The sequence below is a fragment of the Ranitomeya variabilis genome, chromosome 1, assembly GCF_051348905.1.
Source record: "Ranitomeya variabilis isolate aRanVar5 chromosome 1, aRanVar5.hap1, whole genome shotgun sequence".
Classification (NCBI taxonomy): Eukaryota; Metazoa; Chordata; class Amphibia; order Anura; family Dendrobatidae; genus Ranitomeya; species Ranitomeya variabilis.
In genome coordinates this window covers 878,003,993-878,017,670 of record NC_135232.1, presented here as the reverse complement: position 1 = coordinate 878,017,670, position 13,678 = coordinate 878,003,993, and the positions used below count along the sequence as shown (strand labels likewise).

Genomic DNA, 13,678 nt, shown 5'->3' with positions numbered 1-13,678 from the left:
ACGGTATATCCACCCTGCATGTTTAATATAAATTACCGTATCATGCTGTTAGTACGAGCTTAAACACGCAGATACAACAGTGCATCTATAAGTATACATGCACCCAATGTTAAATAAACATAACCCTAATAGGAAACATACCGGCAATATAACAGAGGGGATATGGATATACCGTTGCTTTACATCTTACGTTTACTGTGACAGTGTCGTATATGAGGGAGCTTGTCTGTTCTCCATGTAGGTTGTAGGTAATTTTACCCACTATTGTCCATTTCCTTGTTATTTATGTTGATATATTTAATAAAATCTACTTTCATCATTATTTGGATTTTGTGCACCATTTTTAAGTGGTTTTTGCTCGTTTAGCATGGGTGTGTTCCATACCATTCAATCAACAGGTTTCTGCTAACTATATTCTCATTTTCATTGGGTCATGTTTATATGGTTACGTTATTTTTGCCTGTTTTGTATTCCTTGCTTTTATATTTTTCTTGACAGAGACGGCACTGCTAGGAGTTTCATTATTGCATCTCCCGACACAATCACTGCAAGGCGTTCAACGTTGCCACTTCTTGTCAACGAGGGCAACAGCTTGCCGTCCCAGCGAACTGTTAATGGTATATCTAGAGAAAAACTGCTTATGATTTCAGCTGCTATGTTTTCTCTGTTTCTTCTGCCTGACTGCCTTGTAGATTCCTTGCTTAAAGTTTGTTCATTCGGATCATGTCCTAGTGATTTGGCAGCCGCAGCTAAAATGTAAGTGGCATTTCTGTCACTAACTTTGGTTTGGTCTAAGGCCGCGCTCACTCAGCTCTGGTGTAAAGAAATTAATAGTACGCTGCTTTTTGGCCTGTGGTGTTTGTGAAATTGGTTCCTCGACTTCTGATGAAGAACTAGTAGTCTTAGGCTACTTTCACACTAGCGTCGGGAACAACCCGTCGCTGCGCGTCGGGCCGACGTTCCCGACGCTAGTGTGGTCTCCGCCGCACAACGGGGGCAGCGGATGCATATTTCCCACGCATCCGCTGCCCCATTGTGATGTGCGGGGAAGTGCGGGGAGGTGGGGGCGGAGTTCCGACTGCGCATGCGCGGTCGGAAAAAGCGGACCGTCGGGAGCAAAAAACGTTACATGTAACGTTTTTTTCTCCCGACGGACCGCTACCATACGCCCAAACGCCGCCAAACGCATTCACCGTTTGGAAATGCGTCGCAAATGCGTCGCTAATGTTACTCTATGACGAAACAACGTATCCAGCAAAAACTTTTGCTGGATGCGGCGTTTCGCAAAAACGACGCATTTGCGACGTATTGCAGTTAACGCTAGTGTGAAAGTAGCCTTACTCTCACTGCTGTCACTATGCTGCTCATGCAGCTCAAGGTCAGTGACCAATAGGTCCTGCTTTCTGTGCTTTTCTTTCAGTTTTCTCAACTCTTGCAGCAAATTTCGCTGTCTGCGCTGTTCCTCTTTTTTAGCCAGCTTTGTATCGACAGGACCAATACTTCCTCTTCTTCCTTTCTCCCTTTGCGCCTCCAGAAACATTCTATCCTCCTCAATGTTTATCATGCTCATGGCATCAGCATGAGCTATGTCAAACAGATCGTCTAAAATATCTGTAAAGTCTTCTTCTTTGTGTTTTTGTGAGTCGGTTTTTCTTCCACAATTTTTCTTTAATCCTTGCCATTTACCATGTAGGTCTTTAAGTTTCACAACTATGTTGTATTCCTGACGTGTAGGAATTCATGCTTTCGCCCAAAATTGGATCACTTCTCTTGCTGTTGCCGTAGCGCTGCCTTGAATAGTTTGATGTTCAACAGTGTGCAGTTGAAAGAATCTGGATAATACTTGTCTGAAGGCAGTTTGCATCCTGTTATCGAACTTGCTGTCCCCCCAATTAGCCATATACCACGAGCTTTGCCTTTGCTTACTTGTGACGTTCCAGTACCAGTAGTAGTCCTAGTCATCTACATGAAACAAAATATAGTAGATGTGATTACATAGTGAATATTCAAAATACCTTTAATACAGGTATAATACTTCCTCCATCATTCAATAGCAATGAGAAGCCAGTAGTGGGGATGATGCATATGATTGTCTACTGACTGAATTTAAGTAGCATTGCTGCATTTATAAATATCAACTTAATCATTCCAAATAGAAACAGTACGATAAACCATTGTAACAGTACAGATGAAAGTAACACTAACACACTATTACTAATACTCGAACCGATCAATTAACCACTTAACGACTGCGAGCTGTAAAATTACCTCCTAGCGGTCATGTTACTGCCCGCGGCCTGCTGCCAGCAGCAGATCGGCACATATATCATCTGATTTTTACAGCTGACATGTGTGCCTGCCAGGCACCAGCGGAATCGCTATCCACCCATGCCTTTTAACCCCTTAGATGGACCTGTCAATATGTGACAGCGCCATTATAATCGCAAACGCGGTAAACATTTTCTTACCGGCCGATACCGGAGATTTTATATATATATATATATATATATATATATATATATAATCTTTGTATTTCATAGATTGCAGAATAGCTGATAATTAATTTGTCGGCTTCTGCATAATCATCGCAGAAGTTGACAGGATAGGAGACATGGTTTACATACAGTAAACCATTGCAGAACAGTTAGATTTATATATGTCAGTGACTAATACTGTTAGTAGTATGTGTGTGTAAAATTTGGGATCTGTAAGTATTTAGTTTTTTTCCATTGAAAAAAAAAATTATGTGGGCTCCCGTGCAATTTTCTCCGCCAGAGTAGGAAAGCCAGTGAGTGAGGGCAGATATTAATAGCCTAAAAAGGGACCATGGTTATTGCCCCCCTTCCCTGGCTAAAAAAATCTGTCCCCAGCCCCCACAGAAAAGGCACATCTGTAAGATGTGCCAATTCCGGCACTTAACCTCTCTTCTCACTGCCCTGTAGTGGTGGCATATGGGGTAATAAGGGGTTAATGTCACCTTTGTATTGTAAGGTAACATTAAGCTGGCTTAGTAATGGAGGTGTGTCAATTAGACACCTATCCATTACTAATCCTATAGTTTGTAAAAGGATTAAATAAACACACATATGCAGAATAAAGTCTTTTAATGAAATAAAACACTAAACACTGACCATTTTATTGTACTGGTAATCTAAGCGAAGCCTTCAATCTCCTGTAAAAATTGAAAACAAACCAAAAATATACCCATACCTGTCCAGCATACAGTCAGTCCCATGCAGTAATCCACATCTAAGGGATTGTACAGTTTACAACCGTAAGCGCTGCTAATGCGACCGTTCCCGGCTGTAAACTACTGGGGAATGAATGAAATGCTGGGAGAGAAGCTTCAGTGATTAGCTGTGACGTCACCAAAGCTGCGCCCCCTGCAGGCATGAACTCTTCAGTGTGGGAAAAAAAAAAAAAAAAAAAAATCAGCTGCCATTTTTTCTGAGTCTGATTTCAGCTGAGAAAAAAAAAATAAAAAAATTGAACAACATTGGTCTGATTTTTTTTTTTTTTTATCGGATTGGACTTGTCCGTATTTCGCACAAGTGAGTATGAGCCCTAAAGAGGAGAAATGAATGAACTATTTATACTGCTATCTAGGAGTGACAAAAAGCCCCGTATAGCCTTTAAATTATTCAAGCAACTGAAGGGAAATGGGTGTGTGTGTGTGGGTGTGTGTGTGTGGGGGGGTGGGGGGGGGAATAAACATCCCTGATATTAGCCACTATAACCTAGCATCCCTATTCGGGTAATGGTGGATAGGCTGAGGGACATCCTGCTAAGCCCAATACGGCCTGGAATGCTGTCTCACATTGAGGATGGCTCTTCCTGCCCTTTTACATTTTCTTTATACTGAATTGCAGGCTGTGGTAAGAGCAAACTCATTCCTGGTGTCTATATGGAAGGCATGGCAGAAAATAAGCTGACAGTTTCAGCTCTATCCCAGAGCATCTCTTCTCCCACTCGTTGGTAACCCTCATTTTCAACATGGACATTCTCACCCTCTCTTATCGGTGGCACACTCAAGGCATAATATCTATTAAGCACCTGACCCACTTTGAGGAACGCCGTATGTACTCAATAGAGGAGATTCAGTCTAAATATGCCACAGCCATATTCCCTTCTTTCTAATACCTACAAGCTAAGAGTACGGTAACAAAAATACTAGCACATCTTCCTGAGGCCTGTTTCACACGTCAGTGGCTCCGGTATGTGTGGTGACAGTTTTCTCACGTACCGGAGACACTGACTCACGTAGACACATTAAAATCAATGTGTCTCTCCACATGTCAGCGTGTTTTCACGGACCGTGTGTCTGTTTGAAAAACACAAAGACATGTCAGTGTTCGTGGGAGCGCACGGGTCACACGGACCCATTAAAGTCAATGGGTCCGTGTAAAACACGTACCGCACACGGATGCTGTCCGTGTGCCGTGCAGGAGACAGCGCTACAGTAAGCGCTGTCCCCCCAGCTTGTGGTGCTGAAGCCGCCATTCATTTCTACTCTCCAGCAGCGTTCGCTGGAGAGAAGGAATGAAAAAAAAAAAAAAAAAATCAAAAAAAAAAAAATCAAAAAAAAAAAAAAAATCAATTTTTTTAAATTTTTTTTGTGGTTAAAATAAACTTCCCGGCAACCTCCCCCCTCCCACCCCCTGTGTGCCCGCCCGCTGGAAATAAAATACCCAGCTCCGTAGATGCTTCCTCTCAGCGCCACAGCTTGTCCTGTATGAGTGGTCACGTGGTGCAGCTCATTACAGTGATGAATATGCGGCTCCACCTCCCATAGGGGTGGCGCCGCATATTCATCACTGTAATGAGCAGCACCACGTGACCGCTCATACAGGACAAGCTGCGGCGCTGAGAGGAAGCATCTACGGAGCTGGGTATTTTATTTCCAGCAGGCGGGCACACAGGGGGTGGGAGGTTGCCGGGAAGTTTATTTTAACCAAAAAAAAAAAACAAACAAAAAAAAACACATTGATTCTTCATTCCTTCTCTCCAGCGAACGCTGCTGGGGAGAAGGAATGAATGGCGGTTTCAGCACCACGCTGGAGACAGCGCTTACTGTAGCGCTGTCTCGTGCACGGTCCGTGTGGTACTCAGTCGGCACACGGCTGCCGCACGTGTGCCACGTGAGCTCACGGACACGGATAACTCCGGTACCGGAATTATCTGGACGTGTGAGACTGGCCTGAGCAGGAGTGGAAGCCAAGCCTGTATAATGGTTCATTAAATCTAATTTCTTGTCTGGCCAAATAGCCACCCATTACAAATTCATCCACATCGCCCTGGATTATGAGCAATCACAAGTTCTGCTAACAAAATGGAAGATTGATGACCCCACCTTGTCCTGCAGCACCATTCTAAAAGCTCAAGCCTACTAATTCCTCCCTTCAGCTCATTTTCTAGGAGTGAGACTAAAAATCTGTAATAATTCTTAAATACTCCCACCCCCTGGTAGATTTTGATCTATTACCATGGGCATACAGGTAACAAAAATGGTTAAAGCTATGTTTGCACGTTGCGGATTTGCTGTTGTAAAATTCTGCAGTTTTTATGCGGTTTTCTCTGTGGATTTGCAAGCTAAATATATTTAGCAAAAAATAAAAAATAATGTGATATCATTACATTGTCCAACCTCTTCTTTTACATTCTCCATTGAAGACCATAATATCATTACATACCATGTTCAAATGTAATGTTACACACACAAAACATATGTTCGTTACTAAACCTCGAGTTTGGTAAAATGTGTCAGCCAGATACCCTCATTAATAAAATTATACATAAGGAGTTAGATAAAAGAGATACACACACGCGAAATCTGCATGAAATGCAAGTTTACAAAAAAAAAAATAATAATAATGCATGAGCTCCCACTTGATTTGCTTAACCAGAAGAGGGAAAGCCGCAAGCTGATGTTAATATTCTGGGAAGGAATCAATAGCCATAAAAGTACTCAGGCTATTAATATCAGCTCACAGATGTTTGCTTAGCGTTTACTGGCTAGTTTACAGGGGGACCCCAGAAAAAAAAATTGATGTGGGGTCCCCCTATAAAATCGCACCAGCTAAGGCTAAGAAGATAGCTGCAGGCTGATATTAAAAGCCTGGGAAGTGTCAATAAGACACCTATCCATTACTAATCCTATAGTTACATGGTAAATGAAAGACACAGCCAGAATAAAGTCCTTTAATTGAAATAATTACAGACCTTTATTAATCTTAATTTACCATACTTACTGCATCGCCTAATCCCCGACACCCTCGATCTCCTGCAACAAAAATAAACCAACATAAATACTCCCTGTCCGACGTAGTCCATTTACCAAGTGTCCCACGACGATCTCACGTGTAGAACAGTCACATCAGGAGATGTGACTGCTCTACCCGGGCCTCCAGTGATACACTGCGGGAGTGGTTACATCCTGTCAGTGTATCACTGAGTTCACCGGAGTTTGTGTTTTCACTTACGGCACTGCTGCATGAGAATTTTCTCACGCAGCGGTGCCGCAAGTGACAGCACAAACTCCGGTGAACTCTCACGATGGTGCAGTGATACACTACAGAAGGGATCACCTCCTGTCAGTGTATCACCGGAGGCCGAATAGAGCAGTCACATCTCCCAATGTGACTGTTCTAAACGCGAGCTCATCATGGGACACTCGTTATTAAATGGACTACAGCGGAAAGGGAAGTATGTTGGTTTAGTATTTTAATTTTTGTTGCAGGAGACGCGGGCATCGGGACAGCTCATGCAGTCACTGTTATATGTGAAAGCAGACATAGCCGAATGGGAGTAGTAGTCCCATCAGACGATACCTGGCTACACAAATGAGCACTCTTCCTCCTTCCTTTCCGCAGCGTTTTTTGGCACACAAATCCTAGAGCCTTTTTACATCTGCTAATTTGACTGACTTGACTCAATGCAAGTCAGTCAATGGGTGCAGAACCACTGTACACTATGTTCCAAATTATTATGCAAATGACATTTTTCTCTGATTTTCCTAAATGGTTGGTGCAAATGACAGTCAGTCTAATAAAAGTAATCACCCGTTAGAGTATACATCGAATTTTATTGAATAAACCTCCCAATGATAACAGTATAATCTCAAAAATGAATAAAAACTCAAAATGCACTGTTCCAAATTATTAGGCACAGTAGAATTTCTAGACATTTGATATGTTTTAAAGAACAGAAAATGCTCATTTGTGGAATTTGCAGCGTTAGGAGGTCACATTCACTGAAGCTATTTAACTCCAAAACATCCTAACAGGCCAAGTTACATGTTACCATAGGAACCCTTCTTTGATATCACCTTCACAATTTCTGCATCCATTGAGTTTCTGCTTGTATTTCTTTGCAAGAAGTCAGAATAGCCTCCCAGAGCTGCTGTTTTGATGTGAACTGCCTCCCACCCTCAGATCTTTTGCTTGAGGATACTCCAAAGGTTCTCTATAGGGTTGAGGTCAGGGGAAGATGGTGGCCACACCATGCATTTATCTCCTTTTATGCCCATAGCAGCCAATGACTCAGAGGTTTTCTTTGCAGCATGAGATGGTGATTTGTCATGCATGAAGATGATTTTGCTCCTGAAGGCACATTTCTGCTTTTTATACCATGGAGGAAAGTTGTTAGTCAGAAATTCTATATAGTTTGCAGAGGTCATTTTCACACATTCAGGAACCTTAAAGGGCCCTACCAGCTGTTTCTCCATGATTCCGGCCCAAAACATGACTCCTCCACCTCCTTGCTGTTGTTGCAGCCTTGTTGGGACATGGTGGCCATACACCAACCATCCACTACTCCATCCATTTGGACCATCCAGGGTTGCTCAACACTTATCAGTAAACAAGACTGTTTGGAAATTAGTCTTCATGTATGTGTGGGCCCAATGCAACCATTTCTGCTTGTGAACACTGTTTAAGAGTGGCCGAATAGTAGGTTTATGCACCACAGCAAGCCTTTGAAGGAGCCTACACCTTGAGGTTCGAGGGACTCCAGAGGCACCAGCAGCTTCAAATATCTGTTTGCTGCTTTGTAATGGCTTTTTAGCAGGCGCTCTCTCAATCCGATGAACTCGCCTGGCAGAATCTTCCTCATTATGACTTTATCAGCACAAACATCTGTGCTCAGATACAGCCACAAATCTCTTAACAGTACGATGATCACGCTTACGTTTTCGGAAAATTTCTAATGTTTTTATCCCTTCACCAAGGCATTGCACTATTTGATGCTTTTCAGCAGCAGAGAGATCCTTTTTCTTTCCCATGTTACTTGAAAACTGTGACCTGCTTAATAATGTGGAACATCATTTTTAAGTAGTTTTCCTTTAATTAGAATCACCTGGAAAACTAATTATCCCATGTGTTTAAGATTGATTTCAGTGATCCATTGAGCCCTGAGACGCAATACCATCCACGAGTTTATTTGAAAAACAAAACAATTTAATCTTTATCACACTTAAATCCAATTTGCATAATAATTTGGAACACAGTGTAGATCTGCAAAAAGAATTGATATGCTGCAGAAAATAAAACGCTGTGAATCAGTGCAGAAATTTCCGCAGCATGTGCACATTAATTGTGGATTTCCCTTGAACTACCCTTTGCAGATTTGGTGCAATTCCGCACAGAAAAAAACACTGCAGATCCGCAACGTGTGAACATAGCCTAAACCACTTATCTGTCTTACCTGTATGCCTCATAGCTGCGGTGTAGATCTTGAGAAATTTACAATGTGCTATGCTAATGATTTCTTCCAGACTCCAGGGCGTGCGGTGCTTTGAAGAAATCACTGCCTCCTGACATTATAAATGGTGCCCTCCGTCCATCAGCGCCACACTGACCTGTTTGGCGATTTAATCCCACGCATGGTTACGTGAACCCTGTCCACCCTTCTATGGGCAGTGTCCGCATAGAACTGCGCAAAGACTCACCGCATCTGCACAGATCACCTGCACCGAAAGGGACTATTGGTGTGAATATTCATTACACTTTAATAGAGGGCACAGTAGCAGAAGCCACCGGCTTCCTGCGGCTGGCAGATCAGTGTGCCCGCTACTAAAGGGAAATATTCACTGCTCTTCACTCTTAGGCTATGTGCACACGTTGCTGAATTGCCGCAGAAATTTCCGCGGCAATTCCACAACTCCCTGCCGTGGGTAAAATGCATGCGGAATTGGCATGCGCATTCCCGCTAAACACTAGCGTTTTGCAAGTGTAATTATATATATATATATATATATATATATATATATATATATATATAGTGGCCACCGCAGTCTTCCCGATTCTCGCGATGCTCCCGGCAACTCCCGTTCCCAGCGATGCCTCGCGACAATGACCCCAGATGACGCAGCATCACGCGAGACCGCTACGTCATCACAGGTCATTGTCGCAAGGCATCACTGGGAACGGGAGCATCACCAAGGTCTGGGCTGGTCCAGGGGCCACCAGAAGGTGAGTATACAACTTTTTATTTTAATTCTTTTTTAGAGCCTGGAGAAGAGTCTCCTATTCTCCACCCTGGGTACCATCCGCACATGATCCGCTTACTTTGCGCATGGTGGGCATAGCCCCATGCGGGAAATAAGCGGATCAATGCATTCCTATGTGTGCGGAATCCCTGCAATTCCACACAAAGAATGAGCATGCTGCGTATTTTTCCGCGATTCGATCCCAGCATTGCGCAATCCCATTGAATTCAATGGGCTGTGTTGTGTATGTGTTTTCGCAGCAAAAACACATACAATCCACAACGTGTGCACATAGCCTTATAGTCACTGGGGTAGAGAGCAGTGAACATTCATTCTAATAGCAGGCACACTGTTAGCTGCAGCCGCCGGTTCCTGCAGTGGCTGGGCAGTCACTTGTGCCCGCTTTTAAAAGAGAACGAATATTCATTGCTCCCCACCCTCAAAAAAAAAGATAAAAAAAAATTCCAGGGTATGAGACAGCATAACACAAAAAACTGCAAAGAGGTGGGGGAGGAGTCAATTATCACAAGCCACTGTACATAACACCTGGGTGCTACTGCTCGTCCCCCACCTGTGTTCATCCTGTCAGAGCCCACTCCAGACACCCTGCCAATGCCCACTCCAGACACAGCCCACCCCCAGATGCCCTGCCACAGCCCACATGCCTTGCCAGTCCACCCCAAAAACCCTGCCACAGCCCACCCCACACGCCCTGCCACAGCCCGCACCCACCCCCAGACGCCCTGCCACAGCCCACCATAAACACCAGCCACAGCCCACGTTCTCCTCAGACACCCTGCCACAGCCCACGTCCCCAGACGCCCCGCGTTCTCCCCAGACGCCCCGCGTTCTCCCCAGATGCCCCGCGTTCTCCCCAGACGCCCCGCCACAGCCCGCGCCCACCCCAGACGCCCCACCACAGCCCGCGCCCACCCCAGACGCCCCGCCACAGCCCACGCCCACCCCAGACGCCCTGCCACAGCCCACGCCCACCCCAGACGCCCTGAGCAGTAGAACACACACATCTGACAAGGAGTCGATCCCTTCAGTTCCAGGACGACTATAACAGAGGAGCACACAGTAGTGCTGGAGAATCCCAGCATGTCCCCCAGCAGACAAGCAGTCCTCTGAGCATCCCCCCAGTACACAGCTGCGCATGCCCCGCCATCAGTAGTCTGGTGTCCTCAGTGACCCCGCTCCACTCCAGGTAACACTGCACTTGTCCGCACACGGAGGCGCTACCTCTGTATCAGCCTCTGCCACGTGTGTCCACGACCCACTCCGCTCACACCAAGGCAATCTTTAATTGCCAGTGCCACCATATATACTAACAGGAAGTTGAGGTGGCCAATCAGACGAGACCCCACACCGACCAATCAGGCGTCTCCACACATCGTCCAATCACTGCAGCGCTCTGTGAGCCTCTCCAGCATCGACCGTGCGCTGCACAGGAATCACTAGCGGGGCTTCTCCCTGCCAAGCCGCTGTCAGCGCTGAGGGTTCCTCCTCCCACTCCGCCTCCACTTCCTCGTCTGCAGCCAAAGTGACAGCACAGAGAGCCATAGTAACACCAGTGAGCTGCAGGGAAGGGAAATACCTGGAAGGGTTCCTAGCCTTGAGTGACGGCTCGGCCCAGCCAATAGCAGCGGCCAGACGGCAGCGGGGGGCGGGAGCGCGGCGGTAACCCGAGCGGGGCTGAGGCTAGGCTGCGCGCTGCTGCTGTGGTGCTAGTGCCTTGGCTGTGTGTGAGAGTGAGTGTCAGGGAATACAGTGGAGCAGTGTCTCTGGCCGGAGACAGGCTGTTGCATTTCAGTGCTCACTGCAGCAATCTGGGTGGATTGTTATGTGTGGGGGGGAGGGCTGCTGCTGCCGCCGCCGCTGCTGACAGACACATTCTCTTCTTCATGCTGGTGAATCATATCTGACAACCGCAGAAGGAAAAGACTCCGGGATATACAGACATTGAGCCACTGACAACCTCCACACTGCAGCTGGACATGACTGAGCACAGGAGCATCGACCCCAAGTTATCCACACTGGACCGGGCGGTGAAAGGTAAGCAGCATATGTCACCCGCTCAGCTGCGGCACCTCCAGTGGCTGCTGCACCACCTCTTCTCCAGCCTGCATCGCCTGGCACTGGGTGGGGTGGTGTCATGTTGGGAGGGGAGGGTCCTCCATTCTTCCTCTGCAGGAATGGGTGCTAATTCTGCGCTGCCTCCATCTCTGCCATGCTGCAGGACTGGTGTGTGGGTGGCAGGGGGATGGCTGCTGGATTCTGCTGCTGTGCCCCCATGTGTGGCCTTGCCATCTGTAACTGTGGGTATAGAGGTGTAATCTGCAGGTGGCTGCCCACACCGGTGACATTCCGCAGCTGGGGGTGATCCCTGCCTGCAGGCAGTATGTCCTCACATTGGGGTCTCCCCGGGGACAGCTTTCTCTATGCACTCTGACCTCATTCTCTTCAGGGCTCTCATTAACCCCTTCTATCCGGGGTTGCGGCCTTCAGCGCAATCTCAGATATCGAGGTTACAACTCCCATCATTGACACCGCAGCCTTCTATATCATTCTACAGAGTTGGAAAATCCAGCCCAGTAATACTGGGATGGTGAAATTCCAGAGTCTAGTACTAGGAGGGCTGCAAGTAGGAGCAGTGCCACATTCCAGGTGCAGGTTAGGAAATTAACCCTTTTATCATAGGGGAGAACATCCCAGGCTCAACCCAAATTCCAACATTTAGCGATTTCTTAGTATAGAGGAGGACAAGGCTCCCTGCTGTAGAATAGTCTGGGACTGCAGGTAATAAACAGATTAAAGGGCAAAGTTTCTGTATTTATAAACCATCACAATGGATCCGAGCAAGTGCAACCTGATGCTGCGGTGTGAGAGTGCGCCCCATACTGCGGTATAAGGTTTGGTGAGGTTGTAGCTTGCTGCTGACATGGACCAACCAAGGATTAGCCATGGTCTTTAGTTTTTAACACCTTCCTTACCTTATGAGGATGTCTAGCTAGTAAAGGAGCAGAGCTTGGAAGCAATACGTTTTACCATTAAGATTACGCCTGTGCGGTAATATAGATTCCTTAACATATACAAGAATCAGCACTTTGGATGCCTAATATCTTTGAAGATCCTTGTCGATCGGGTGATGGTGGTGGATCTACAGTATAACCTGTGCACAAGAATTGATTTATGGATTTACTTTAGGTTGAAAGCTGCTGATGCATCCATACATAACCACGGATTTATGTTCAGTGCTCCTACGTAGTGAAGAACTGGAGCATGAGGTGCCTATATATTAGTGCAGATTAGCAAGCAGCCCAAAAGGTTAGTTGCCAGTAAAGAATACTGACTACCTGGCCACTGGTGTTTGCCTTCTATATGGTATCTCTAACTTTAGGGCCAATGCTCAGAGTCTACGGTGCATCCTCTACCGGTGGTTGAGTCTGCGTTCTCTGACCGACTACCTATGCATTGTAACCACATCATAGGCATTTTTTGGCTTCAGTTGAGAAGGATGAGCGATTATGTAAGGACGTGTCTGATATTTGGATGAAGGAGGAATGATGCACATACGTGATACAGGTTTATCATAAATGGAGGGAGAGAATGGGGAGAGTTGCCACATGTCACACAGCAGAGGAGAATTCCGATTTTCCCTAATTGATGCCTGCCTTGTTCTGTCTATGTTGGTCAGCAGTCTATGAAGCCATCTGCAAGGGGTTTTATGTTCCTTCTATTGATTCCAGCTCACAGTTAGTAGCTTTGTGGTAGGTAATGGTGTACCCATCAGCCAGTGGATAAAAATATATATTCTATGCTTTGTTAGGGCTTAAAGGGGTTGTCATTAAAAAAGAAAATGGAGCCAAGTCTGGTAATGATGAGACATCAGCAGTGCTCGCCACTCCAGCTCTCCAATGGTGGTGACGGTGGTGTCCCTGGTTGCTAAGGATACACTGCCTAACAACAATAGTCTATCCAGAAGGTAAGAAAAATTCACTGTGCAGCTCACAGTAGGATACCCAACTGGACACAAATGTAGCATTCAGTCTTCACAAGCCTAACTACTTACACCTCTGATCTCGCAGCCGTCAACATTCGGGCCTCCTGTTCACCGGGCAGATTTGTATCAGTTTTTAAGCTAAAATGATTAACGTATGTCAATTACACCAACTAATGGAAATATATTATCGT

General features: G+C 45.8%; 1 protein-coding gene and 1 long non-coding RNA gene across 3 annotated transcripts in view; one reads left to right on the top strand and one right to left on the bottom strand.

The window, feature by feature from the left end:
- Positions 1-331: 331 nt before the first annotated feature.
- On the bottom strand, positions 332-10,800 carry LOC143775335 (uncharacterized). The gene is made up of 3 exons (XR_013215629.1): positions 10,727-10,800; positions 1,337-1,962; positions 332-901 (listed from the first exon to the last, which is right to left on the bottom strand). It is a non-coding gene; the product is annotated as an uncharacterized LOC143775335 (long non-coding RNA).
- A 107-nt stretch (positions 10,801-10,907) lies between these two features.
- The window catches only part of PPP3CA (protein phosphatase 3 catalytic subunit alpha), a 362,283-nt gene continuing 359,512 nt past the window's right edge, over positions 10,908-13,678 (top strand). Inside the window, exon 1 of one of the 2 annotated variants that reach the window (XM_077277903.1) lies at positions 10,908-11,539. In XM_077277903.1, coding sequence (XP_077134018.1) covers positions 11,482-11,539 — 58 coding nt within the window. In that variant the 5' untranslated portion in view covers positions 10,908-11,481. The remainder of the gene's footprint in view (positions 11,540-13,678) is intronic. The other variant, XM_077277913.1, reaches the window with a different exon arrangement.